Source organism: Manacus candei, unplaced genomic scaffold, assembly GCF_025592945.1.
Source record: "Manacus candei isolate 608988 ecotype Guabito, Panama unplaced genomic scaffold, ASM2559294v1 h1tg000174l, whole genome shotgun sequence".
Lineage (NCBI taxonomy): Eukaryota > Metazoa > Chordata > Aves > Passeriformes > Pipridae > Manacus > Manacus candei.
In genome coordinates, this window is record NW_026138222.1 from 679,863 (window position 1) to 702,121 (window position 22,259).

The 22,259-nt window shown below is 61.6% G+C and overlaps 3 protein-coding genes across 10 annotated transcripts; 2 read left to right on the forward strand and 1 right to left on the reverse strand.

Moving 5' to 3' along the window:
* Positions 1-290: 290 nt before the first annotated feature.
* On the forward strand, positions 291-13,257 carry ARSA (arylsulfatase A). 2 transcript variants are annotated; one of them, XR_007901000.1, is made up of 9 exons: positions 291-1,103; positions 1,767-2,007; positions 2,298-2,516; positions 2,909-3,078; positions 3,500-3,624; positions 3,741-3,868; positions 4,197-4,299; positions 4,393-4,975; positions 12,858-13,257. XR_007901000.1 is itself a non-coding variant. In XM_051773716.1 (9 exons), the coding sequence occupies exons 2-9, from the start codon at positions 853-855 to the stop codon at positions 4,713-4,715; spliced, it is 1,560 nt and encodes a 519-aa protein (XP_051629676.1). In that variant the 5' UTR covers positions 291-643; positions 696-852; the 3' UTR covers positions 4,716-5,734. The 2 variants fall into 2 exon arrangements, 1 of the variants encoding a protein (XP_051629676.1); XM_051773716.1 differs by lacking the exon at positions 12,858-13,257 and having other exon boundaries at positions 291-643; positions 696-1,103; positions 4,393-5,734.
* On the reverse strand, positions 5,802-15,831 carry LOC127463810 (acrosin-like). 7 transcript variants are annotated; one of them, XM_051773727.1, is made up of 5 exons: positions 11,546-11,644; positions 7,912-8,145; positions 7,459-7,724; positions 7,043-7,188; positions 5,802-6,365 (listed from the first exon to the last, which is right to left on the reverse strand). In XM_051773727.1, the coding sequence occupies exons 1-5, from the start codon at positions 11,614-11,616 to the stop codon at positions 6,033-6,035; spliced, it is 1,050 nt and encodes a 349-aa protein (XP_051629687.1). In that variant the 5' UTR covers positions 11,617-11,644; the 3' UTR covers positions 5,802-6,032. The 7 variants fall into 7 exon arrangements, with proteins under 7 accessions (XP_051629687.1, XP_051629683.1, XP_051629680.1 ...); XM_051773723.1 differs by lacking the exon at positions 11,546-11,644 and adding an exon at positions 8,324-8,476 and having other exon boundaries at positions 5,802-6,239; XM_051773720.1 differs by lacking the exon at positions 11,546-11,644 and adding an exon at positions 8,324-8,472 and having other exon boundaries at positions 5,803-6,365.
* Positions 15,832-18,124: 2,293 nt separating this feature from the next.
* Positions 18,125-21,192, forward strand: LOC127463837 (uncharacterized). The gene is made up of 5 exons (XM_051773753.1): positions 18,125-18,135; positions 18,836-18,928; positions 19,335-19,691; positions 20,712-20,837; positions 21,104-21,192. The coding sequence occupies exons 2-5, from the start codon at positions 18,871-18,873 to the stop codon at positions 21,190-21,192; spliced, it is 630 nt and encodes a 209-aa protein (XP_051629713.1). The 5' UTR covers positions 18,125-18,135; positions 18,836-18,870.
* The last annotated feature ends 1,067 nt before the right edge of the window (positions 21,193-22,259 follow it).

A 22,259-nucleotide genomic window follows, 5' to 3' on the forward strand; every position in this document is an offset into this window, starting at 1 on the left:
CTGCCCTCGAGCGGGGAGGTTGGACCAGACGACCGGCTGTGGTCCCTTCCAGCCTGACCCATCTGTGACCGCCACGGCCTCTCGGGACTCCAGTAGCTGTAGCAGTATTACAGTAGTTGTACAAGTACAAGCTGTAGTACAAGTACAAGCTGTAGTACAAGTACAAGCTGTAGTACAAGCTGTAGTACAACTCCTGCGCGCAGACGACAGCGGTTGTAGTCCAGAGCGCTGCGCCGGACCACAACTCCCAGCATGCCCCGCGGAGCGGCGGTCACGTGATTTCCCTTTGTCCCACGCCGGGCGGGAGGGACCGGGACCGCCCCGGGTCCGCGGGTCCAGCGGAGGCACTGCTGGGACATCCACCGGGACACAGCCGGGACACTACCGGGGCACCGCCCCGACGGCACCGGGATAGCGTCGGGCACCGCCGGGATAATACCGGGATAGCGTTGGGCACCACCAGGCACCGCCGGGACGTCGCCGGGCACTACCGGGACATCACCGGGATAGCGCCGGGCACCACCAGGCAGCGCCGGGATAGCGCCGGGGCATCGCCGGGCACTACCGGGACATCACTGGGACAGCGCCGGGCACCAGCAGGCATCGCCGGGCACTACCAGGACATCACCGGGACAGCGCCGGGGCATCGCCAGGCACTACCGGGACATCACCGGGATAGCGCCGGGCAACACCAGGCATCGCCGGGCACTACCGGGACAGCGCCGGGACACCGGGACATCACCGGGACACCACCAGGCAGCACCGGGAACCCACCGGCCATCAGCGGGACATCACCCGGACACCACCGGGCCACTGCCGGGCACCCCGGGACACCCCCCCAGTGCAGCCGCCATGGCCCCGCGGGGCCGGGACCGCCCGTGGGCGCTGCCGCCGCTGCTGCCGCTGCTGCCGCTGCTCCTCCCGCCGGCCTCGGCCGCCGCCCGGCCCAACTTCGTCCTGGTGCTGGCGGACGACCTGGGCTTCGGGGACCTGGGCAGCTACGGGCACCCTTCCTCGGCCACGCCGCATCTGGACGGGCTGGCGGCCCGCGGGCTGCGCTTCACGGACTTCTACAGCAGCGCCGCCGTCTGCAGCCCCTCCCGGTACGGCCCCGGAGCGCCGCGAGGGGAGCGGCCCGCCCTGCTCTCACCTGGGCGGCCCCACCTGCAATACCGGGGCAGATTGGGGCAGTGTAAGGAGGAGATTGAGCCATTGGAGAGTGTCCAAAGGAGGGCAAGGAGGGTGGGGAAGGGCTTTGATTGGAAGCTGTGTGAGGACACTGAGGGCACTTGGTGTGTTCAGCTGGAGAAGAGGGGACTGAGGGGAGACCTCAGTGCAGTTCCAACTTCCTCATGAGGGGCAGAGGAGGGGCAGGGACTGAGCTCTGCTCTGGGGGGACCAGGGACAGCAGCCAGGGAATGGCTGGAGCTGTGTCAGGGCAGGCTCAGGTTGGATCTCAGGAAAAGGTTCTTCCCCCAGAGGCTGGTTGGGCACTGCCCAGGCTCCCCAGGGCAGTGGGCACAGCCCCAAGGCTGCCAGAGCTCCAGGAGCTTTTGGATGACCCTCTCAGGCACAGGGGGTGACTCTTGGGCATGGTCCTGTGCAGAGCCAGGGGTTGGACCGGACGATCCTTGTGGGTCCCTTCCCAGTCAGCATATCCTGTGACTCCGTAATGCCAGCAGGGAGTGTCCGTGCCGGGAGGGACGGGCAGCGGATAAACCCGACAGTGTGACAGCCCAGGCTGACAGGAGTCTCCTCCCCCGCAGGGCAGCCCTGCTGACGGGCCGGTTCCAGGTGCGCTCCGGGATCTATCCCGGCGTGTTCGACCCGGGCTCGCGGGGGGGGCTCCCGCTCTCCGAGGTCACCATCGCAGAGGTGCTGAAGGCTCAGGGCTACGCCACGGCCATGGTGGGCAAGTGGCACCTGGGCGTGGGGGTCAATGGCTCCTTCCTGCCCACCCACCAGGGGTTTGACCACTTCCTGGGGGTGCCCTACTCCCATGACCAGGTGAGGGGACTGGTGAGCCCTGCTGCGTGGGGACGTGTGTCCCTTGTGGTGGGACAGAGTGGGTGGGTCACCTTCTGGGCTACAAAGACACAGTTGCTGCCAGGAGAAAATGCTGTTGGGGCAGCACAGTTCTGGGACAGTTTTGGGGTGGGAAAAGACCTCTGGGCTTCTGGGAGTGGCCACTCGAAGGGTGCTCATCATGGTGGGTCGCTCTGAGACTCTTTGCTCCTCTTCCTTCCCTTCCCTGTCCTGCAATGCAGTTCAGGTCCCAAGTTCTGTGTCCTCTCCAGGGCCCCTGCCAGAATCTCACCTGCTTCCCACCCGACATCAAGTGTTTTGGGACCTGTGACCAGGGTGTGGTGCCGCTCCCGCTGCTCTGGAACCAGACCATCATCCAGCAGCCCGTGTCCTTCCCTGACCTGGTGCCACTCTACAATAAATTCTCCCGGAACTTCATCACTTACTGTGCCCAGCGGGGCCTCCCCTTCCTGCTCTACTATGCCTCCCATGTAAGAGAGGGGTGGGGAAGGGAAGGGAGCCTCTGTCCCGTGGGGAGAGCAGGGGAGCACCTCCACTCCTGCAGCCCCAGAACCTGCACCCCAGTGACCTGGGATTGCTGTTCCCACACAGAGCTGGGTCTTGTGGGATAATGCTTTGGGGGTACTTCTTTCTGGAGCTTTGCCCACTTCTCTGGGCCATCCACTGGGGAGAACTTCCCACTCTGGGGTTCCACGTCCTGTCCTGAGCTCAGCTGCTTTGTGCCATTGCTGAGAGGTGCTTGGGGACAAGTGTCCTCTCAGCTCATGGGTGTTGTCACCTCTCTCCGTGTCCTCGCTGAGGTGCTGCCTGTTCCTGCTGGGAGCTGTGGGGGCTGGTTCCCACCCTCTCTGCCTTTCCCCAGCACACCCACTACCCCCAGTTTGCCAGCCAGGAGTACGCGGGGCGGTCCCGGCGGGGCCCCTTCGGGGACGCGCTGGCGGAGTTCGACGGCTCCGTGGGACAGTTGCTGCAGGCCCTGCAGGAGAACGGCCTGGAGAACAACACCCTGCTGTTCTTCACCTCTGACAACGGGTCAGTGGGCTCGGCAGGGGGGGCTTTGCCACTGCTGTGGGATGGGGGATAAGGCAGCGGTGGGGTCGTGGGGTGGCACTGCCAGGTGAGACCCCAGGGACATGAGGTGGGGCAGGAGGTACCCAGTGCACGAACTCTTCTGTGTTCCTGTGACCCAGCTGGGCCAGAAACCTCACAGGGGTCAGGCCAGGAGTGGCAGCAGCCCAAATATCCCCCGATTCCCTTCGTGTGTGGGTGACATTGGCCTCTGGTGCCCTGCTCAGAGGGCAAGGTGTGTCCCACACACCTTGGCTTCTGCACCTGCCCCGTAAGGCTGAGCAGGGTGGCACCAGGTCTCGCTGGTCGTGGCCCCGTTTGGCAGCACCAGGGGAGGGGCAGTGGGAACCCGTGGCCCTGATGGCAGGTGGTTCTTGTCCCCCAGCCCCTCCACCATGCGGATGGCACGAGGAGGCAGCTCCGGCCACCTGAAGTGTGGCAAGGGCACGACGTACGAAGGTGGCATGAGGGAACCAGCGGTGGCTTATTGGCCAGGCCGGATCGCCCCAGGTGAGCCTTGGCACTGCCTGTGCCAGCCCAGGCAACTCAGCCATCCCAGCTGGGATTGAAGTGGGGATGGCCGGGATGGGAGTGGGATCAGGGGCTTGAACTTTTCCTTGTGCCAGGAGTGACGCACGAGCTGGCAAGCACCCTGGACATCCTGCCAACACTGACTGCCCTGGCTGGAGCAGCCCTTCCCAGAGTGGCCCTGGATGGTTATGACATGAGCCCAGTGCTGTTTGGAACAGGGAAGGTGAGTCCTGGGGGCTGGCTCGGCTGGCCTTGGGCAGGGAGGCTGCTGGAGCCACGTGCCTGAGGAGCAGAACCAGCTGGGACTGGGGGAGATCCATGGGCTGGCACCTTTTGTCCCGTGGACTTGCTGGGTGTCCCCAGGCTGGCAGGAGCTGTGAGCAGGGAGCCAACAAGATGCTTCTGTTCATCACCCGCCCTCCTCCCCAGCCTCACTCTGGCTGTGGGATCAGGGCTGCTCTGGGAATCCCTGGAGTGTCTGGTGCTGTTCCAGGCTCTCCTCCAGCCGGGTGGCTGCACAGGAGAGCTGAGCTCTGCTGCCTCCCCCCCAGAGTCTCCGACAGACCATGTTCTTCTACCCTCCGGCCCCCGACCCCCTGCACGGCCCCTTCGCCGTCCGCCTCGGGAAGTACAAGGCTCATTACTTCACCCAAGGTCAGCGCTGCCCCTTCCCCCGGCACGGCGGCTTTGGGAAGGGCCGGGGAGCTCGGGAGGAGGAGCCGAGCTCACCCGGGGGGTGTTTTGCAGGTTCCTTTCACAGCGGCACGACCCCAGACCAGGCCTGCCACGGGCTGACCCCGCTGACCCCCCACCTGCCCCCGCTGCTCTTCGACCTGGAGTCGGACCCCGCCGAGAACTACGACCTGCTGCAGGGTGGGGCAGGGCCCGAGGTGCTGCAGGTCCTCAGGGAGATCACCCTGCAGAAAGTCCTCCTGGAGCAGCGCATGGAGTTCGGGGAGAGCCAGATCAGGAAGGGCCGGGATCCTGCCCTGCAGCCCTGCTGTGCACCCAACTGCACCCCCAAACCCTCCTGCTGCCGCTGCTCGCAGCCCGGGGCTGCCCCACACTGACACCCCAAACCCACCAGACCCCCCAGCCCAACTAACCAAGCTCAGCCTTAGAGCTGCCCCACGGCCCCAGCTCGGGCACCCCTTGGACTAATGGGGTGCTGGGGCAGCAAATGGGGGGCGGGGAGACCCCCAACCCTGCTGGGAATGCGGGACAGGGCCTGTGCTCTGTGTGGGATGTTCAGCCTTTGACAGGACTGTGACACTTCCTAGGAGGGACCAGGCACCAGCAGCTTCTCCAGAGCCACCACAGCTCCTTGGAGGTGGATCTCCCAGGATCCAGGAGGAGCAGAGGGCACATCCCGGATCCAGAGATCGCCCCTGGGCTGGAGGGTGGGATGGGGGGTCCCGGCAGCCCCAGGGGCAGCACCTTGGTGCAGAGGGGACACGCCTGGCTGGGCAGCAGCAGCTCAGGGTGGGCATCCTCCAGCACCTCCACGGCCCTCGTGGCTCCAGGACTCCCCGCTCCAGCTGCTCCTGTTGCTGCCCCGCTCCTTTATGAAATGGCTTTTCCCAGGAATGGGACACCTGAGGCTGTGCCGTGGGAAAGCTGGGCCACAGGAGTTTGTTTGGCAGCCTGTGGGGTTTGGGTGCAGGGCTCAGTGCCAGCAGCAGCCAGCCAGCAGTCTGTGTGTGGGACTGGTGCTGATGCCCCTTCTGTGCACCTGCCGGGCTCAGCCACCCCCTCCCCTCTCTCTACTCCTCCCTGTCTCCGCCCTTGTCTCCTCCCCAAACAGGAGCCAACCCCACTCACTTCCCCACCATCGCTCCTGCCTCCCAGATTGTTGGGTCCTTACCTTACACAGGAGACTGAATTGGGCTGAAAACAAGTTAATGGGTGTCATAGTTTTGGCCAGAACAGAAAAAACAAGGTGGGGAACAGCAGGTCGGTATATGTTTGTTTTCGTGGGCTTTCCTTGTAAATCATTTCTTTGTCTTATACCTTTTGTGATTAATATTGTTGCTGATACTGTTCATTTTCTTATCTCATTGCAGTTTCCAGTAAACTGTTCTAATCCCAACCCGTAATCTTTGCCTTTTGTGCCTCCAGTTGGATGGTGAGGGGGAGGGAGTGGCAGCGGGGTTTTATTGGGGCTGCTAAACTGGAGAACACCATTCCCAAACCGTGACAGTGGGGAATACAAACTACTTTATTTCAAGGATTAAATCGACCTGAGCATCACAGCAGGCTCAGGGGATGAATATGGGCAGCACAGAGCAGCCCTGGGCACTGGGGCTGCCTTTGGCCCTGCAGTTGTGGCCCCAACAGGGAATGGTTTAATCCACTGCAGCCAGGACTGGATCTGCTCACCCTTCTGGTCAAGACATTTTGTCCCTCAGGAACACCAAGATATCCTCCAGCTTCCCGAGGAATTCCAGCACGGTCTGTTTTGCTAATGAAACGGCTGCAAGCCTGCCCAGTTCCTTGGCTGGAATGGAGGCTGAGGTGGAGTTTGGCTTTGGCGTTGGAGCAGCAGGTTCTGCTGGGCTCAGGCCTGTCTGCACCAGGATCCAGTCGTGGAATTGCTGGGTGGAGGTGAAGATCCCGGGTCGTTTGGCCCCAGCACAGCCTTTCCCCCAGCTGGTCATTCCCACGAACCAGAAGTAGTCAGCTCTCTTGTCCTTGCAGACCAGGGGACCCCCGCTGTCCCCCTGCAGCAGGAGAGGGGGCTCAGGGTTTGTGGGGGGCTGCTGCAGCAGCAGGGCTGGCTCCTCTCTCCCAGCCCCTGCCAGAGCCACATTCCCAGCACGGGAAGGTTCTGCCTGGGGGCTGGAGCCTCCAGAGCCTCGGCTGGGAGCAGGTTGAGGGCCTGTTAATATTGGGTTCTCTCTCATCCCAGCACAGTGATAAGGGATGTGCAGAGAATGGATGTTCCAGGATCAGATCTGCACCTTGGGGCTGCCAGGAGCACTGGACGGGATTTGTGGTAAGAGTGGCAGGCCTTGGGGACAAGGGGACATGGGACAGGGACCCGTGGATAGGGAAGGGGAGGGCAGCCCTGGGATAGGGGAAAGGGGACAGGGCAGCCCTGGATATGGGACAGGGACCCGTGGATAGGGAAGGGGAGGGCAGCCCTGGGATATGGGACGTGGGACAGGGCAGCCCTGGGATATAGGACATGGGACAGGCCAGCCCTAGGATATGGGACATGGGACAGGGCAGCCCTGGGATAGGGGACATGGGACAGGGCAGCCCTGGGATAGGGGACGTGGGACAGGGCAGCCCTGGCAGTGATGGGGACCCAAGGGGACCCAGGCCCAGCCCGTGCCATGTTTGGGGTCAGGGTCCCTGTGCTGTCGGGGCTGAGGGACTGGTGCCACGCTCCCACCTGGCAGGTGTCGATGCCGCCCCGCGGGTACCCAGCGCACAGGTCGTGGGGGTGCACGGCCCCCCCGTACCAGCGGCTGCTGTTGCAGAGCTGCACATCGATGAGCCGCACCTTGGCCTCCTGCAGCACCAGGCGTGGTCTGAGAGCTGGAGCACAGAGGGCAATGAGCCCCCGCAGCTCGGGGTCGGTGCCCTGCCCTGGCTGGGGGCAGCCTTGGAGCAGCGCTGTCCCGCTGGGGCCCTGCTGTTGGCTCTGGGCCAGGGCCAGGCCCCTCTGTGCCGGGGCTCATGGCCTGCAGCCTGACTCTGGCTTTGGCCTGTACTTTTGGGAAGCCCAGCCTGTGTTCCTGATGCCCAACCCATGTCCCCAGGATGCCCATCTTGCCCTCAGTGCCCACATCCCATTTGGGAACTCACCACTCTCCGCAGTGGGACCCCATCCCGCGATGTAGCAGGTTTTCAGCTCTGACACTCTCAGCGAGGCCTTGGGCACACAGCCCAGCTGGATGTAGTCGCTGCAGTCCACGGGCTGGTCCAGCTCCAGCAGGGCAATGTTGTTCCTCTCTGAGCCAGCCCTGTAGTGCTGGTGAATCAGGATCCTCTTGATTGGGTGCACCATGGCCCCGGGGCCCAGCTCAGACAGATTGGTGGCCCCGACCACCACGTCCCACTTGATGACGTTCCTGGGAGGCAGATTGAGAGAGGGTTGACAGGGAGCAGAGCCACGGGCTGCAGCAGCCCAGCATTTCCCAGCCCTCTGCTCCCCAAGGCTGACAGTGAAGCACAGAGCAGAGAGGGACTAGCACGTGGTGCTGCAGGCTGGGCACCTGCCCGAGCTGTGGGGACATCCCTGTCCCTGCCCCTCCTTACCCGGCCCTGATGAAGCAGCGGGCGACTGTGAGGACCCACTTGGGGTGGATGAGGGCCCCTGCACACATGTGCCATGTGCCATTCTTCCAAGTGACCTGGATGCTGGCGATGCCGGGCCAGGCCCCCGGATGGACACCAGAGCCAGGTGCTGTGGCACTGGAAGATTCCAGGGGTCCGTAGACAGGAGGAAGAGAGTTTTGGTCGGAAGCCATGGGCCGGAGCCCGCAGGTCCCTCTGGAAGCACAAAGCCATCACTGCCCTGCCCAGGGGCTACTCAGGTCCCCTCTTGTCCCCCCACACTGCACTGAGGGGCAGCAGGGCCAGGGACCCCCAAGGGCACGTCTGTGCCCCCGTTCTGCTGGGAACCCCCCCAGTGTTCCCGAGCTCCCTCCCACATCCCCGGGGCACTGACCTGCAGGTATCCCAAGTGCCACCCACGGGCCCAGCCAGGGCCAGCAGGACCAGTAGCCACAGCCAAGCCATGGGTGGCAGTGCACGTGGCAGTGACAGGACCGGGGAGTCACCTCCAGCACAGCCACCAGCGTTGTGCCCACAGCACCCACAGTGCCCCCGGGCCGGGGCCGATGTCACAGAGGGGATGGTTCTGTGTGCTGGGTACGGTGGCCTCGAGAAGGGGGGAGAGGGAAAGCATGGAGTCATAGAACCCTGGAATGCTTTGTTGGAAGAGACCTTAAAGGTCCAGGAGGAGCTGAGGGCATATCCTGGATCCGGAGATCCCCCTGGGCTGGGGCCCGGCAGTGCCCCTGAGTGGGGGCAAAGCTGGGGCTGCAGCACCAGCACTGCCAGGGCCGAGGGCACAGCGGGAGCAGGTGGGGTGGGGGGTCCCGGCAGCCCCAGGGGCAGCACCTTGGTGCGGAGGGGACACGCCTGGCTGGGCAGCAGCAGCTCAGGGTGGGCATCCTCCAGCACCCCCACAGCCCTCGTGGCTCCAGGACTCCCCGCTCCAGCTGCTCCTGTTGCTGCCCCGCTCCTTTATGAAATGGCTTTTCCCAGGAATGGGGCACCTGAGGCTGGGCCGTGGGAAAGCTGGGCCACAGGAGTTTGTTTGGCAGCCTGTGGGGTTTGGGTGCAGGGCTCAGTGCCAGCAGCAGCCAGCCAGCAGTCTGTGTGTGGGACTGGTGCTGATGCCCCTTCCCCTCCCCTCTCTCCCCTCCTCCCTGTCTCTGCCCTTGCCTCCTCCCCAAACAGGGGCCAACCCCACTCGTTTTTCCCTCCAGGCTCCCAGGTTGTCCTGTCCTTACCTTGCCTGGGCTGAAAACAAGGTAAATGAGGAACACAAACAACTTTATTTCAATAAGACACTAAACTTCACCATCGGGGTGGGCTCAGGGGAGGAGTGTGGGCAGCACAGAGCAGCCCTGGGCACCAGGGCTGCTTTTGGCCCCACAGTCGTGGCCTCAACAGGGAATGGTCTTGGTCCACTGCAGCCAGGGCAGGATCTGCTCATCCTTCTGATCAATCCATTTCATCCTTTAGGAAATTCAAGAGCTCCTCCAGCTTATCAAGGAATTCCCGCAGGGTCGCTTTGGGGAATTTAATGACCGCAAGCGTGTCCGAGGCCTTTACTGTTGGCACCTGGATGGTGGTGCGGGTGGTGTCTGGCCGTAGAGGTGGAGCAGCTGTTACTGCCGGGAGCAATCCCATCTGGATCAGGATCCAGTCATGGAAGTGTTGAACGGAGGTGAAGATTCCGAATCGTTTGGCCCCAGCACAGCCTTTTCCCCAGCTGGTCATTCCCACCAGCCAGAAGTAGTCGCCTTTGCTGTCCTTGCAGACCAGGGGACCCCCGCTGTCCCCCTGTGACAGGAGAGAGGGCTCAGGGTCTGTGGGGGGCTGCTGCAACACTAAGGCTGTTACAGGATCACATCTGCACCAGGAGCACTGGATGGGATTTGTCCCAAGGCCTTGGGGACAAGGGGACACTGGACAAGGAGCCAAGGAAGGGGAAGGGGAGGGCAGCCCTGGGAGAGGGGACAGGGACTCGTGGATGGGGAAGGGGAGGGCAGCCCTGGGATAGGGGACATGGGACAGGGCAGCCCTGGGATAGGGGACATGGGACAGGGCAGCCCTGGGATATGGGACATGGGACAGGGCAGCCCTGGGATAGGGGACATGGGACAGGGCAGCCCTGGGATAAGGGACATGGGACAGGGCAGCCCTGGGACAGGGGACATGGCACAGGGCAGCCCTGGGATAGAGGACATGGGACAGGACAGCCCTGGGATAGGGGACATGGGACAGGGCAGCCCTGGGATAGGGGACATGGGACAGGGCAGCCCTGGGATATGGGACATGGGACAGGGCAGCCCTGGCAGTGATGGGGGCCCAAGGGGACCCAGGCCCAGCCCGTGCCATGTTTGGGGTCAGGGGTCCCTGTGCTGTCGGGGCTGAGGGACTGGTGCCACGCTCCCACCTGGCAGGTGTCGATGCCGCCCCGCGGGTACCCAGCGCACAGGTCGTGGGGGTGCACGGCCCCCCCGTACCAGCGGCTGCTGTTACAGAGCTGCACATCGATGAGCCGCACCTTGGCCTCCTGCAGCACCAGGCGTGGTCTGAGAGCTGGAGCACAGAGGGCAATGAGCCCCCGCAGCTCGGGGCTGGTGCCCTGCCCTGGCTGGGGGCAGCCTTGGAGCAGCGCTGTCCCGCTGGGGCCCTGCTGTTGGCTCTGGGCCAGGGCCAGGCCCCTCTGTGCTGGGGCTCATGGCCTGCAGCCTGGCTCTGGCTTTGGCCAAAGCCAAACCTGTGTCCCCAGGCTCGACCTCAATGCCCACATCGTGTTTGGGAACTCACCTTTTTTGGTGGTGGGACCCCATCCCGCGATGTAGCAGGTTTTCAGGTCTGACACCACCAGTGAGGTATCAGGCACACAGCCCAGCTGGATGTAGTCATTGCATTCCAGACGCTTATCCAGCTCCAGCAGGGCGATGTTGTTCTTCGCCGTGGCAGCCACGTAGCGCTGGTGCACCAGGAGCCTCCGGATGTGCCGCACCTGAGTCCCACGGCTTGGCTGGCTGAGATCGGTGGCCCCAATCACCACCTCCCATTTGGAGATATTCCTGGGGGACACAAGGACAGAGTGGTGAGAGGGAGCAGAGCCAGGGGCTGGGGCAGCCCAGCCCTTCCCTTCCCAGACTGGGCACGTGCCCGAGCTGTGGGGACATCCCCGTCCCTGCCCCTCCTTACTTGGCCCCATAGAAGCAGTGGGCGACCGTGAGGACCCACTTGGGGTTGATGAGGGCCCCTGCACACATGTGCCACGTGCCATTTGCCAAGGTGGCCTGGATGCTGACGATGCCAGGCCAGGTCCCGGGTGCGACATCGTTGCCACGCACGGTGCCACCAGAAGAATCCACGGCTCCATAGTTGTCATCTGTGTCGTAGTCGGGCAGCAGGGAGTTGTGGTCGGAAGCCATGGGCCGGAGCCCGCAGGTCCCTCTGGAAGCACAAAGCCATCACTGCCCTGCCCAGGGGCCGCTCAGGTCCCCTGTTGTCCCCCCACACTGCACTGAGGGGCAGCAGGGCCAGGGACCCCCGAGGGCACGTCTGTGCCCCCGTTCTGCTGGGAACCCCCCCAGTGTTCCCGAGCTCCCTCCCACGTCCCAGGGCCACTTACCCACAGCTGTCCCAGTTGCCACCCACGGGCCCAGCCAGGGCCAGCAGGACCAGGAGCCACAGCCAAGCCATGGGTGGCAGTACCAGGAGTAGGGGGTCACCTCCAGTGCAGCCCCCACGGCCCTGCCGGTGCCCCCGGGCCGGGGCTGATGTCACAGAGGGGCCGGTTCCGTGGGCTGGGCGTGGTGGTCTGGGGAGAGGGGGTCAGGTAGGTAGGTGGTGCAACATGTGTTATGCATAATACAAATATCACAGTGTCATATATATTTACATTTTTTAATATTACAGTTACATATTATATTTTTATTATATACAGAATATACAGTAAACATACAGTTCTATGTGTTATATACAGTACAGCTTATGTGTTATATACAGATTAGTCAACAGTAACAGATTCTGATATGATATAATCTATTAAAAGAATATATGCTGAAATTATATAATATAATGGAATTAGAATAGATCAGAAGAATATTATATCACTTTCTATCTACTATAAGTCACTATGAATTAGCACTGGGAATGCAAGTATATATTTTACAAGAACAAATTAAATGCATGCATATTACGAGCTATTACAACCATTACATAATTCCAGCTGGGAAATGGTCATGGGCCACTGCAGCCAGAACTGGAGCTGCTCATCCTGCTGCTCAAGCCATTTTACCCCTCAGGCGCTGCAGGAGCCTCTGCAGCAGGTTAAAGACCTTCCGGGGATCTGGAGTGGGAATGGATTGGCCGTATCCCAGACTGGCCCTGGATGGCTGGGGCTGGAGCCTGGTGGTATTTGAGCTGGGAAAGGTGAGTCCTGGGGGCTGGCTCGGCCAGCCTTGGGCAGGGAGGCTGCTGTGGGGCTGGAGCCACGTGCCTGAGGAGTAGAACCAGCTGGGATCGGGAGAGATCCGTGGGCTGGGACCTTGTGCCTCGCTTGGCTCGTGCCATGGAGCTCCTGGGCTGCAGGATCAGGGCTCCTGTGATGCCTCCCTGGAGCCTGGGCCTGGGCCTGTTCCAGGCTCTCCCTCAGCCAGGGCTGCACAGGGACACACTGACACCCCAAACCCACCAGACCCCCTGGCTCAACTAACCAAGCTCAGCCTTAGAGCTGCCCCACAGCCCCAGCTCGGGCACCCCTTGGACTAACGGGGTGCTGGGAAGGCAAATGGGGGTTGGGGAGACCCCCAATCCTGTCAGGAGTGTGGGGCAGGGCCTGTGCTCCGTGGGGGATGTTCAGCCTCTGACGGGAGCTGTGACACGTCCCAGGAGGGACCAGGCACCAGCAGCTTCTCCAGAGCCACCACAGCTCCTTGGAGGTGGATCTCACAGGATCCAGGAGGAGCAGAGGGCACATCCCGGATCCAGAGATCCCCCCTGGGCTGGAGGGTGGGATGGGGGGTCCCAGCAGCCCCAGGGGCAGCACCTTGGTGCAGAGGGGACACGCCTGGCTGGGCAGCAGCAGCTCAGGGTGGGCATCCTCCAGCACCCCCACGGCCCTCGTGGCTCCAGGACTCCCCGCTCCAGCTGCTCCTGTTGCTGCCCCGCTCCTTTATGAAATGGCTTTTCCCAGGAATGGGACACCTGAGGCTGTGCCGTGGGAAAGCTGGGCCGCAGGAGTTTGTTTGGCAGCCTGTGGGGTTTGGGTGCAGGGCTCAGTGCCAGCAGCAGCCAGCCAGCAGTCTGTGTGTGGGACTGGTGTTGATGCCCCTTCCCCTCCCCTCTCTCTACTCCTCCCTGTCTCCGCCCTTGTCTCCTCCCAAAGCCGGGGCCAATCCCGCTCATTTTCTCTCCCGCCTCCCCGATTTTCTCATCCTTACCTTACACAGGAGACTGAATTGGGCTGAAAACAAGGTAAATGGGGAACACAAACAACTTTATTTCAGTAAGACACTGAACTTCACCATCGAGGTGGGCTCAGGGGAGGAGTGTGGGCAGGACAGAGCAGTCCTGGGCACCGGGGCTGCCTTTGACCCCACAGTTGTGGCCCCAATAGGGAATGGTCTTGGTCCACTGTAGCCAGAACTGGATCTGCTCATCCTTCTGATCAATACAATTTGGCCCTTAGGAACTGCAGGAGTTCCAGGATCAGGTTAAAGAATTGCCCCAGTATCTGCTGTTGGATTGAAATGGCTGTTAAATTTCCCAGTTCCATTGGCATCAGTGTCTCCATAGAGCTCAGGCTGGACTCTGGCTCTGGATTCTGCTCAGGAGTCGAGGTAGTGGTTGGCTCTGGCGTTGGAATGGCTGTTACTACCGGGAGCAATCCCATCTGGATCAGGATCCAGTTGTGGAATTCCTGGGTGGAGGTGAAGATCCCGGGTCGTTTGGCCCCAGCACAGCCTTTCCCCCAGCTGGTCATTCCCACGAACCAGAAGTAGTCAGCTCTCATGTCCTTGCAGACCAGGGGACCCCCGCTGTCCCCCTGCAGCAGGAGAGAGGGCTCAGGGTTTGTGGGGGGCTACTGCAGCAGCAGGGCTGGCTCCTCTCTCCCAGCCCCTGCCAGAACCACATTCCCAGCATGGGGAGGCTCTGCCTGGGGGCTGGAGTCTCAAGAGCCTCGGCTGGGAGCAGGTTGGGGGGCTTTTAAGTTGAGGCTCTCTCCCATCTCAGCACAGTGACCAGGGATGTGCAGAGCCCTGGGAGATGGGACAGGGACCCATGGATAGGAAAGGGGGCGGCAGCCCTGGGAGAGGGGACATGGGACAGGGCAGCCCTGGGATAGGGGACATGGGACAGGGCAGCCCTGGGATATGGGACATGGGACAGGGCAGCCCTGGGATAGGGGACATGGGACAGGGCAGCCCTGGGATAGGGGACATGGGACAGGGCAGCCCTGGCAGCGATGGGGACCCGAGGGGACCCAGGCCCAGCCCGTGCCATGTTTGGGGTCAGGGGTCCCTGTGCTGTCGGGGCTGAGGGACTGGTGCCACGCTCCCACCTGGCAGGTGTCGATGCCGCCCCGCGGGTACCCAGCGCACAGGTCGTGGGGGTGCACGGCCCCCCCGTACCAGCGGCTGCTGTTGCAGAGCTGCACATCGATGAGCCGCACCTTGGCCTCCTGCAGCACCAGGCGTGGTCTGAGAGCTGGAGCACAGAGGGCAATGAGCCCCCGCAGCTCGGGGTCGGTGCCCTGCCCTGGCTGGGGCAGCCTTGGAGCAGCGCTGTCCCGCTGGGGCCCTGCTGTTGGCTCTGGGCCAGGACCAGGCCCCTCTGTGCCGGGGCTCATGGCCTGCAGCCTGGCTCTGGCTTTGGCCTCTGCTCTTGGGAAGCCCAGCCCGTGTCCCCAAGCTCAGCCCCAGGGCCTGTGTCCTGTTTGGGAACTCACCACTATCCAAGGTGGTTTTCCATCCCGCGATGTAGCAGGTTTTCATCTGTGACACGCTCAGGGGAGTGTTGGGCACACAGCCCAGCTGGATGTAGTCACTGCACTCCACAGGCTCATCCAGCTCCAGCAGGGCGATGTTGTTCCTTGCCAAGGCAGGTGCGTAGTGCTGGTGCACCAGGAGCCTCTGGATGTGGTGCAACTCTGCCTCGGGGCCCAGCTCGGTCAGATCAGTGGCCCCAAGCACCACCTCCCATTTGGAGACATCCCTTGGGGCAGATGGAGAGAGGGCTGAGAGGGAGCAGAGCCAGGGGCTGGGGCAGCCCAGCCCTTCCCTTCCCAGTCTGGGCACGTGCTCGAGCTGTGGGGACATCCCTGTCCCTGCCCCTCCTTACCCAACCCCGAAGAAGCAGTGGGCGACCGTGAGGACCCACTTGGGGTGGATGAGGGCCCCTGCACACATGTGCCACGTGCCGTTCTCCCAGTTGGCCTGGATGCTGACGATGCCAGGCCAGGCCCCTGAACGGACAGTGACTCCCCCCGTTCCCCAAGCGGTGCCGTCGGAAGACTCCAAAGGTCCGTCGGCAGCATCTGCGGGGTCGTAGTCGGGCAGCAGGGAGTTGTGGTCGGAAGCCATGGGCCGGAGCCCGCAGGTCCCTCTGGAAGCACAAAGCCATCACTGCCCTGCCCAGGGGCCGCTCAGGTCCCCTGTTGTCCCCCCACACTGCACTGAGGGGCAGCAGGGCCAGGGACCCCCGAGGGCACGTCTGTGCCCCCGTTCTGCTGGGAACCCCCCCAGTGTTCCCGAGCTCCCTCCCACATCCCAGAACCACTGACCCACAGGTGTCCCAGGTGCCACCCACAGGCCTGGCCAGGGCCAGCAGGACCAGGAGCCACAGCCAAGCCATGGGTGGCAGTGCCAGGAGCGGGGGGTCACCTCCAGTGCAGCCCCCACGGCCCTGCTGGTGCCCCCGGGCCGGGGCTGATGTCACAGAGGGGCCGGTTCCATGGGCTGGGCGTGGTGGCCTGGGGATGGGGGGAGAGGGACAGTCATAGAACCCTGGAATGGTTTGGGTTGGAAAGGACCTCAATGACCACCCAGTGCCACCCCCTGCCATGGCAGGGACACCTTCCACTAGCCCAGGTGGCTCCGAGCTGGCCTTGAACTGGTGGCACCTCAGAATCAAATGTAGGATTTGATGTCTCCATAATACAGTTAATCATTAGCACTCTTGTTGCATCATTAGCACTCTTGTTGCTTCATTAGTCGTAATTTGGAATAGCTAATGATAGTCAGTATCTGTTTGATTTGCTGGTAGTAAGCTCATAGTAGCTCATAGCAGCTTCTATTGCCCTCTGTTTACTCAACACAAGTAAATAGTAATTTATAGGTATCCGTAGTAAAGAAATTACAGATTATCAATAGTCATGTTTTATAATTAATAACCTGTATTTTTACTATTGATGTTATTACTTATATTGTTACTATTAGTATGTGTTGTTGCCACGAGCATCACAATATTAAGTACCACTGATATTAATACAACACTGTATTAGCACAACAATATGTATAATTATCATCTGTTTGTAATTTATTAATATTGATATGTATTACTAATAACAATTTGTGTTGTAATATTACCATAGTCTTATTACTCACAATGTATTACTATTATTTTGTATTACCACCAGTATTACTATTTTAATTACTACTGATGTTATTACATTAAGATTACCAATGGTAATCTGCACTCTTACTACTAGTTAGTTTGTATTCTTATTATTAGTCTGTGTTATTACCACTAATATCACTATATTAATTATCACCGTTAATACTACTCTGTGATTATTAGTAGCAATAATCCACAAATAAACTAATAATCTGTAATTTTTACTCCTACTTCTGGCCTTTGTTAGTAGCACTGATATTATTGTTAGTGATTGCCAATGCTGGTAGTGTTTTATACCACGGTGGCAGAAGGCAGTAATGGTCACTAATACCAAAGTAATTTATGGGAATAGTGATTTACAGTCATTTTAATAAGTTCATGGAAACAAAGGCACCAATCCTTGTGCCCGGTGGGATCCACAGTGCTGGAGCTGAACCCCTGGCAGTGAAGGAGGGCTCAAAAAACAAAGTCATTATCTACCCAAACTAGATAATATTTCTTTATTCAATTATAAATCCGTTATATACACTCATGTATTACATCACATTACATAATATCATATGGTATTGTATCATATCATACTATATAATTTCACATTAATGTGAAATGTGGTGTATCATAAAAATGTAAATATTATCTATTTTTTGCATCTAATATAAAAGGTACTATTATTGCCTATTTTTATCGATGTCATGTATATTTATGTCACTGCTGGAATTATGCACTGACAAGTAATATACATATATTTGCTTTATTCTTGTAATATATGTATTATTGCTTTCCTAGTGGTAATTTTGTTGTGATTTGTGGCAGACAGAAAGGGATCTAATGCTGTTCTGTTCTAGCCTAATTCCATTACATTATCAAATTATGTTATCACATCATGTGATTTTATGTTAAGATCCATTTTCTATATAACACGTATTGTATGTAACACAAAATACATGATTATTGTATATTCTGCATATAATCTAAAATCACGGAATTATTACCGATTTGGTGTATGATGATAAATATTACACAGTTTTAACATAAAACATAAACACATAATATATTGCATTTATGCCTTATATGTTAATAAAAACACGATTGATCCTTCTCTTGTGTTTCCTGTTCCGTCTCATTTTGTGGATCCACGTGCTGAGGGAATCCCCCGGGACCCCAACCCACAGCTGCACCCATGGGTGGGTGGGGATGGGAACAGCTGGAGGGGGCAGGGGCACAGCTGGATGGGGTAGAAAGAGCTGGGTGGGGCACACCTGGGTTTGGCAGGGGCACAGCTGGCTGGGGCACAACGAGGTGAGTCACGGCTGGATGGGGCACAGCTGGATGGATCCCAGGTGGAAGGGGCACTGCCGGGCAGGGGCAGCGTGTGCTGGGGCGGGGGCACAGCTGGATGGGGCGGGGGCACAGCTGGATGGGGCGGGGGCACAGCTGGATGGGGCGGGGGCACAGCTGGGTGGGTGGGGCACAGATGATGGGTGGGGCACAGCTGGATGGGGCGGGGGCACAGCTGGATGGGTGGGGCTCAGCTGGGCGGGGCCGGGGCGGCTCCGGGTCTGAGCGCGGCACCGGCGGGCGGGCGGCAGCCGGGAGGCCACGGTGAGGGGCGCGGGGCCGGCCGGGGGATGCCCCCCCAGCCCTCCCCGGGCGGTAACGGGGAGGGCGCTGCCGGGGCTCGGAGCATCCCACGGGGGCGGGGGGCTGCTGGCCACCGCCCCGCCCTATACCCATGCCCTATGGATGCCCAGCCCCCTGCCCTATAGCCGCCCACTTCCTCTGCCCCATAAGCCCCCCGGCCCCTGCCCTGTAGATGCCCCAGCCCTCGGCCCAAGCCCCACAGCTGCCCTAGCCCCCAACCCTATAAATCCCCCGGCCCCCGCCCTGTATCTGCTCAGTCCCCTGTCCCTTTACCCCCCCAGCCCCTGCCCTGTAGGTATCCCAGCCCCCAGCCCCATAACCCCACCAGCCCCTGCCCTACAGCTGTCCCAGCCCCATAACCCCCCCAGCCCCTGCCCTATAGGTGTCCTAGCCCCCGGCCCCTGTCCCACAGCTGCCCCAGCCCCCAGCCCCATAACTGCCCCGGCCCCTGCCCTATGGGTGTCCCAACCCCCAGCCCCATAGCCCCCCCGGCCCCTGCCCTATACTTGCCCAGCCCCATAACGCCCCAGCCTGCCTGCTCGTGCCCCGTGCCCTCCCTGGATGGGGGGGTGTTGGACGCCCCTGGGGTCTCCTCCCTCGCCGTGGGGGGGCAGGTTTTGGGGTGACCTCCTGCCGTGGGTGACGTGCCCGTGTTCTCCAGGCGCTGCCCGGGCGGTGGGTCCGGATGCCCGCAGGATGGTGCCGGTCCCCGTTGTGGCGCTCTGGGCTCTGCTTCCCCTCCTCACCCGGGCAGGTACCCACGGGCAGCGGGGTGGGGGATCCGGGCAGACCCCCCCCCTCCCCGGGGATCCCCCTTTCCGCACCCCTCTCCTCCCCTGCATGGGGGCAGCAGTGCGGGCACCCCGAAGGCGCCGGGGAGGCTGCGGGCAGGGACACGGGGGGATGTTCCGGGCAGAGGCACGGGGGGATGTTCCCGGCATGGCGGTGACTCACGGGGCGGCTGCTTTGGCACCGCCGAGCCCTTGTTCTTGGCAGGAGCCGCCGCTCAACCCCGGTGGCATCACCGGTCTCATCCTCAGCGGTGCCCTCCTGTCCCCGGGATCCCACCCCTCGTCCCGGGGGGTGTCCAGCTCCATCCCCCCATACCCCCATCCCCCTCCGGGGTCACTGTGGGGTGACCCCGCTGTCCCCCCTCGCAGACCAGCCCCCCGTCACTGTCACCGTCACCGCGGCCATCGGCGAGGACGCCTGTCTGCCCTGCAGCCCCCAGCCCTGGGGACACCTGCGCGGGGTCACCCTCAGCTGCACCCACCAGGCCGGCGATCGCCCCCCCGTCCCCGTGCTCAGCCACCGCCTGGGCGGGCACCCGCCCGCGGGGCCCCCCGGCCGCTTCGGGGGCAGGGTCTCCTTCTGTGCCGTGGGGACGGGGGACAGCGGTGTGTCCCTGCTGCTGAGGAACCTCAGCCACCCCGATTTCGGGAATTATTCCTGCTACGTGGCTCGTGATGCTGCCCCGCAGCTCCTCTGCTCCCTGGAGCTGCAGCCCGCCGTGGCAGGTGACTAGGGGGGCGTGTGGGGGGTGACACTGTCCGGTTTGGGGGTCCCCCTGTGTCCAGCCCTGTCCACACCTGGGTAGTGCCTGCTGTTTTCCTGCTCTGAATTTGGGGGTTCTCCCCATTCCCTGCTGTGTCTCTCACCTGCTCTTTGCCCTGTTCTGCCTTTGTCCCCATCTGGGTGGTGCCCGGTGTCCCCCACTCTGCACCCCCTGGCAGTCTGGGGGTTCCCCATTCCCTTATGCATGTGTCACCTGCTCCACCCCTGTCTCCATCTAGATGGTCCCCAGTGTCCCCTACTCTGCATCCCCGTGACACATTTAGGGGTCCCTCCCATTCCCTGGCATGTCCATCACCTCCTCAGTCTCCTGGTCCATCCCTATCCCCCTACCTGGGTGGTGCCAGGCACCCCTTGTTCTGCACCCCCTGACATGTTTCAGGGTGTCCCCCATTCTCTGATGCGTCTGTCACCTGCTCCATCACCTGCTCCAGCCCTGTCCCCATCTGGGTGGTGCCCGGTGTCCCCCACTCTGCACCCCCTGGCAATTTGGGGGTTCCCCATTCCCTTATGCCTGTGTCACCTGCTCCAGCCCTGTCCCCATCTGGGTGGTGCCCGGTGTCCCCCACTCTGCACCCCTGCCAGTTTGGGGGTTCCCCATTCCCTTATGCCTGTGTCACCTGCTCCAGCCCTGTCCCCATCTGGGTGGTGCCCAGTGGCCCCCACTCTGCACCCCTGGCAATCTGGGAGTCCCCCATTCCCTGAGGTGTCCATCATCTGTCCCACCTTTGTCCCCATCTGGGTGGTGCCCAGTGTCCCCTACTCTGCACCCCTGGCACGTTTAGGGGTCCCTTCCACTCCCTGGCGTGTCCATCACCCGCTCAGTCCCCTGTCCCCTCCTGGGTGGTGCCCGGTGCCCCCCGCTCTGCACCCCCTGGCACTTTGGGGTGCCCCAGTCTGGCACGGGGCTGGGAGCGTCGGGGGGGGGTCTGTCTCTCGTCCCCATCCCCGGTGCTGCTCGGCAGAGGCCCCGGGGGCCGTGGAGCCGGACATGCTGCTGGTGGTGTGTGTGCTCACGGCCGCCTTCACCGCCGCCGCCATCGCCGTCCTGCTCTGCGCCCGCTGCGGGCACCGCTGCCGGGGGGGCACAGGTGGGTACGGGGGGGACAGGGGCATGCTGGGGGGCACAGGTGGGTACGGGGGGGGCAGGGGCATGCTGGGGGGGACAGGTGGGTGCTGGGGGGCACAGGGGCATGCTGGGGGGCACAGGTGGGTACGGGGGGGGACAGGGGCATGCTGGGGGGGACAGGTGGGTGCTGGGGGGGACAGGGGCATGCTGGGGGGGCACAGGTGGGTGCTGTGGGAGGATGTGGATGCTGGGGGTGGGAGAATGTTGATGCTGTGGGATGGGGGGCAGCTGGGGATGCCCTGGTCCAGCCGGGGGTGGGCTTCTGTGTGGGGAGGGAGGGGTTATCCAGCTCCCTCATGGAGTCGGGATGGGGATGAGAAGGGGATGGGATGAGGATGGGGATAAGGATGGGATTGGGATGGGATGGGGATGAGAATGAGGATGGGGTGGGGATGAGGGTGGGGTGGGATGGGATGGGATGGGGATGAGGATAAGGATGGGAGGGGATGAGGATAAGGATGGGAGGGGATGAGGATAAGGATGGGAGGGGATGAGGATAAGGATGGGATTGGGATGGGATGGGGATGAGGGTGGGATGGGATGTGGATGAGGGTGAGGATAGGGTGAGGATGGGGATGAGGATGGGATGGGGATGAGGATGGGATGGGATAAGGATGAGGGTAAGGATGAGATTGGGATGGGATGGGATGGGGATGAGGATGGGATGGGATGAGGATGGGGTGGGATGGGCTGAGGGTGAGGATGGGCTGGGGTGGAATGAGGACAAGGATGAAGACATGGGTGTAGATGGGGTTGAAGCTGGTGACTGGGATGAGGATGGGGACAGAGATGGAGAGGGGAGCAGCTCTGTGTGGGCACTGCCCCTTGCCCTGGGGGGCACAGCGGGGCTGGGGTGCCCACGGGTGGCACTTGGGGGTCCCGTGGCCCCGGCTCACTGTCACCCTCAGCGCGGGGACCAGCCCAGGGCTCCAGAGCTGCGGATGGAGGAGAAGGAGGAGCCGTGGCCTTGGGTGACCTGAAGAGTCTCCACACCTGAGGCCACCCCCAGCCCCCGGACAGGTCCATGTGTGACACTGGCACAGGACACGGCCCTGACTGCCCCAAATGGGAGGGCAGGGCTGGGGTGATGCTCTGGGCAGGGGAGCAGGCACAGAGGGGTAGGATGGGTGTCAGGGGGTGGGTGCATGATGGTTTGGTGCAGGGGGCTCTGCTCAGACCCCGAGGGATGGGCAGGGGCAGCTCAAGGTCTCCCCACCCTTCGGGGGACACCTGAACCCCAGAGTCCTACAGCCAGGGGGGCCAAACCCTCAGACCCCAAATAAAGAGCGTTGCTCCAGAGTGGGGGGTGACCCCTCCTTCCCACCCCTGGGGGGATGAGGGGACTTGGGGGTGATGGGTGGGAGGGACTGGGGTGGGGGTGGGA